This window comes from Amyelois transitella, chromosome W (genome assembly GCF_032362555.1).
Source record: "Amyelois transitella isolate CPQ chromosome W, ilAmyTran1.1, whole genome shotgun sequence".
NCBI classification, from domain to species: domain Eukaryota; kingdom Metazoa; phylum Arthropoda; class Insecta; order Lepidoptera; family Pyralidae; genus Amyelois; species Amyelois transitella.
In genome coordinates this window covers 6,074,216-6,079,580 of record NC_083536.1, presented here as the reverse complement: position 1 = coordinate 6,079,580, position 5,365 = coordinate 6,074,216, and the positions used below count along the sequence as shown (strand labels likewise).

The 5,365-nt window shown below is 39.1% G+C and overlaps 1 protein-coding gene across 1 annotated transcript; it reads right to left on the bottom strand.

Annotated features, from left to right (window-relative positions):
* Positions 1–666: 666 nt before the first annotated feature.
* LOC132904108 (uncharacterized) lies at positions 667–1,473 on the bottom strand. Its single transcript, XM_060954033.1, has one exon. It carries the CDS (start codon positions 1,471–1,473, stop codon positions 667–669), a length of 807 nt encoding a protein of 268 aa, XP_060810016.1.
* Positions 1,474–5,365: the final 3,892 nt, after the last annotated feature.

The window sequence follows — 5,365 nt, the reverse complement described above, 5'->3', positions numbered from 1 at the left end:
TACGTAAGTATATGGCCACACCACCGCCTCGACCAATACCTCGATCATTCCTTATGATTATAAATCCTGGAACTGTAAAAAAAGATGAGTTCAAACTAGAGTTAAGCCAAGTTTCAGAGATCAGAATTGCATCAAGGTGTTCAACGGAAGCAAGATCCAGAAGACTTGAATAATGTGCTGGTACACTCTGTGCATTTATATGGCATACATTAAAATACTTTTTGACAGGTAACAGGTCATTATTTAAAAGAGTGTGAAGTGAATCACTGTCGTGAAATGTGGAGTCATTATCACTACAAGCAGTATGAAAAGAATCATCCATAATAATGTTATAATAATATAAATATAATAAATAAATAAATATATATATATGTAAATCTAATTTAAAAATAAATAAAAGCCAAATTCAGCATTGGTCTGCCGGCTTACACAAAAATTACGTCACGTCAACAGTTTAAAAAATCAATATTACCAAAATGTCAATGTCATTCACAAATGACACTGACAGCCCGTGACAGTTAACGTACAAAACAAAGTAGGTAGGTAGCTATGGCGAAAAATGTAAACAAACTATACAACACTGAATAAACAACTACCTACAGGAAATAGTAATATTTACCAAAAAGAGAAAAAATAATTGAATAAGTACGTAATTAAAGCAATTTACTACTTAAGTTTGGTAGTCGCTCGTTTCGCTCGCTGCTGTCTGTCACCAGACCCAGGTGCAACTTCGCACGTCTTGGGGGGATGTTGGCGATGTTGTTTTAAAACCACCCCAGTCCCAGATGAGGAAGCAACAGGTGCAGTTTCCGCAAATGCATTTCCGGCCTGATCTAGATCCTCCAGTGCATTTATGCTGATGGGCTTCCCCGAGGGTGGTTTAACAAAAATGGAACCATCGAATGTCCAGCATTTGGTCATGCCGAATCGCCTACGAGCCTCGGTGAACAGAGCCTGCCGACGACGGGTGAGGAACTCGGAAACTACTGTCGTCGTTCCTTTGAGGACTGTCTTCTTACGCCATACAGTGTTCTTTATGGTAGGACAAACAAAACGCACAAGAATTGGCCTGGGACGGCTATTGTTCTTTGATCCCATTCTATGACACGCTTCAAAAGAACTAGACGAGATCCCCTCCATATGAAACCTTTCGCCTAGGATGGCGGAGATTACTGCAGAAGCATCTTCATTTGCGCCATTTTCAGCTTCCTTGATGCCTCCAAACAGTAAACATCTTCTCCGATGCCTCATCTCAATATTGTCTACGGATCTGACTAACTCCTCAAGCTGTTGTTGGAGAAGCTGCATGATATCACGGACATCACTCTTAAACTTACTGTAGTCTTCCCAGAGCTTGTTGAGTGATGCTGGCTCCTTTGACATCTTCAGCTGGTTCTCAAATTCAGTCATTCTCCGCAGTAGATCGGTCTGGAGAGATTTCTGGATCTGTTGGACGGCTTCTAAGGAGGTCATCTTGTGGGATTTACAGATGTGAAGTGATGAAAATAGTAGGCAGTGAGAAAGTGTTGTGCAAGCCGACAGTGAGTGCTTTATTAAATGCTAATTAGTGCATATGGCTTATGGATTATAATACCCCAGAATAACTGCACTAAGGGGAGCAAGATAACAGTATTGCAAGGTAAAATAGTGAATTTAAAATAATTAATAAATAAATTTAAATTGGAACAACTTGTGTATAGTTTTCTTTGGCTACCCGAAAAAAAAGCCTGTCCTGTGCCTCATGCCTGTCCTGTGCCAGTGTCAATAGTACCAACTGAGTTTTTATTCTTGTAATGGCACCCCAGATGACAGACTTAAATTCAGTGTACTCACGGGATAATGTGGAAATATCAGGATTGGCAGCAGGTCCAGTTTTCATCCCTTCTAACTTCCTGTCATACTCTGCCATGCGGGAAGTGAAGAATTTCTCAAGGTCTTCCAAATTACTTGAGAGTTGTGCATCCATTATGTAAAAATATGTATATGTGAACTTCCAGATATGAATAAATAAAAAATACCTAAGCGAAATGCTAAGGAATGATTATGAAATGAGAGCAGGTGAGTTTGGCAGTAAGAATAGTTAATTATTTAAAGCTATTTTGTGTGTTTACTATTTTTAAAAACAAAAACAAATGCAGCTCAAATTAAAACAACTTTGTGCTCTGCCTACCCACAAAGGAAAAAAAGATATTGTAAGTACGCTAGAAATCTATCTTGTGCTACTTTCCTATATTTCCTAAGTCCTGGTAATATTTACGATTTTTTACCCTAGGTCTAGTTCTCAGGGACTGCCCAATAGGCAATCTCGCAAAGCGCTCTCGTTAGATAATCGTAGAAACTTTAATATGGAACAACAGGCACAACAGTCCTATCAGGTTCAGCGTGAAGTATTAAACCCGGACATTATATTTAAGGCCTTACGGCTTGTCCCGGATTTTGATGGAAATCCTAACATTTTAATACGATTTATTCGTATATGTGATCAATTAGTTGCAACCTATGTGAGGTCTGAGCCAGGGTCTGAGTTAAATAATTTGTCTGTAATAAATGGTATTCTCAATAAAGTGACAGGTAATGCCGCAAGAACCATCAACTCAAATGGCATACCTGATAATTGGAACGGCATAAGAACTGTGTTAATTAATATTTTTTCTGATCAAAGGGATGAAACAGCCCTCTATAATGACCTAGCTTTACAATCTCAAGGGCAAAGTACTCCCCACGAATTTTATGAAAGGTGTCAATCGCTTTTTAGTATTATAATGACTTATGTGACATTGCATGAGACCGTATACACCATCATTGAAGCCAAACGCACCCTATATAAGAAACTTACTATGCAGGCGTTTGTGCGTGGCCTTAGAGAACCCGTAGGGTCCCGCATTAGGTGTATGCGACCTGATACAATTGAGAAAGCGCTAGAATATGTGCAGGAGGAAACAAATGTGATGTACTTGCAACAACGTAATAAAAACGCTTTGCCTAAAGGTTTTCAACCCTTATTTACGCCTAAAAATAATTATAATATGCCACCTGCACATACCTCTAACTTATCTACACCTAAACCATTTACTTTTCCAGCTTTTGGTCAACATAGTAATAATTTTCAACGTAATATGCAACCGCCAGTACAATCCCATTTTAGGCCTAACCCCCAGGGTAACCAACCCCCTTTCCGCATGCCAACGCGCACCCAAATGTTCCGCGTACTACCATCTAATTATAGCCCACAGAGTAATTCATTTAGGCTACCCTCGCGAAATGTACCTAATAGTAACGCGAGCCCACGTCCTATGAGTGGTGTGAGCCACTTCGTCCCGCGACATTTGCCTCCAACCGGTCACGATTGGACGAAATTTGGAAATCCACCCCCTACAAATTATTTTAAATCACGCGACGATAATATAAATGACTGTGAGACATATGACTATTACGATAACTCCTACGACTACTATACACCCGATTATTACGATTACGATATGACTTACGAGTACAACGATTACTTTAACTACTATGAAACTCAACCACAGCCAGACACGTCTCATGAGTTGCCGGTTTTGACAGAGCCTTCGGAGCCTCAGCCAGGCCCTAGCTCAAGTTGTCACGAGGATTTTCGGGAGGATGCAATTATAAAAGCCAAATAGAAATTAACCTTCAAACACAACGATGCCTACCTTATATTCACATAGAGAACCCCCCTTTGAATCTATTAATCGATACAGGGGCTAACATATCACTTTTAAGCCCCGTAGCTATTCAAAAATACTACCCCCATGTATCATTAACATACGAACCTTTTGAGATACATAATATTCAAGGTTCTGTAAGAAACGAACATTCAATCTTAATACCTAGTTTTAATGAGTTGAAAACCCCTGAAGATATAAAATTTAATGTGTATAAATTTCATGATCACTTTGATGGGTTAGTAGGGTTAGACACCCCTTACCCAATGGGAGGCTCGAATAGATCTTAAAGAGCAAATATTACATACAAAAAATGCTAGCAACCCCATCAAATTGTTGAATTCCCGTAACGTAAATCTTTATGAAGGTATAATTCTCGCTAACACTAGAAAATTAATTCGTATGCCTCTTAACACCACTGACGGTGACGTCATAGTAGAGGAGCAACTTATATGTAATTGCATCATCCATGAATGCCTTACTACAGTTAAAAATAATCGTGGTTTAGTCGAATTTGAAAACCCTACTCATAATGACATCGTCTTTTCGTTAGATAACCCCGTGCAAGCCTCTCTATTTAACGTTGAGGGCGTTTACACAAGCCCGCCTAGCCCGCGAGTGCAGGAAGTATTGTCAAAATTACGCCCTGACCATCTTACGTTTATGTGAGCTTGGAACATTTTCGAAAGGAGTGGGTTATATGGTACTACCCATTGGTTATCTATTTCCAGTTCGTCTTTGCCTTGTATTCGTATTTTTGCTGTGAAGCCACCGTTTTTCGGTGAGCGTCTTCTATATTTGGGATAGCCGTCTTCTTCAGTTTTTGTATCATCCAAGTATGGTTTTGGATATTTTTTTATACATTTTCCATCACTCATGCATGGTGCATCGAAGTTTAATGATCCACATGGTCCGTGAATCATGTTTTTCACTACTATGTTGTACAGTTCCGGATCTTTTTGTGGATCGGGAAATTCTGCTTGGATGATTTTGTCAATATCCGTGGGATAAATTTTATCGTGTAGCCATATGAGATTGTGTGAGTGAGGTAATCCATACCACATCTTTGGAACCGTTCGATGCTAGATGTATACAATTGAGTGGCAAAAACGAGGATTACCTCACTCACACAATCTCATATGGCTACATTTGTGATGACTTCAATAAATCTTTTTTGTTTTTGTCGAAAAACTCGGGCTATTATGTCGTGTCGATCCATGGAGGTTTGTCCGTATTTTAGTTGTTCTTTGATGTCTGGCCATGATGAGTTGCATGTAAATGTTATGAAGAGATCAGGTCGTCCATATTTTCTTACGTAAGTCATGGCATCTTGAGTATATTCGTGCATATGTCTTGGACTTCCTGTGTATGATGAAGGTAATATTACCATTGTTCCAATATCATCAATATTGCCGTCATTCATGATTGCGTCTCGAAGATATATGTATTCTTCTGTGCGTAGTTTCTTCTGATTCAGTCTTATGTAAAGCATCCGTTCTGCTTCTATTTTTGCGAACATATCTACCAGAAATTGTTGAAATAAACGGCGAGTGTTGAGTATGTGATTGTATATTTCATTGTCTCTGATCATTAAGCGGTAAGCATAGAACTCCTTGGAAGTGACTTTTTTGTTTGTTTCTATGCCTGTTTCAGGATGCACTTGTTTTATATTGTAATGG

Bases quoted from the DNA above. Each gene is read 5' to 3' on its own strand.
- LOC132904108 (XM_060954033.1), bottom strand. From the start codon at position 1,473: ATGACCTCCTTAGAAGCCGTCCAACAGATCCAGAAATCTCTCCAGACC.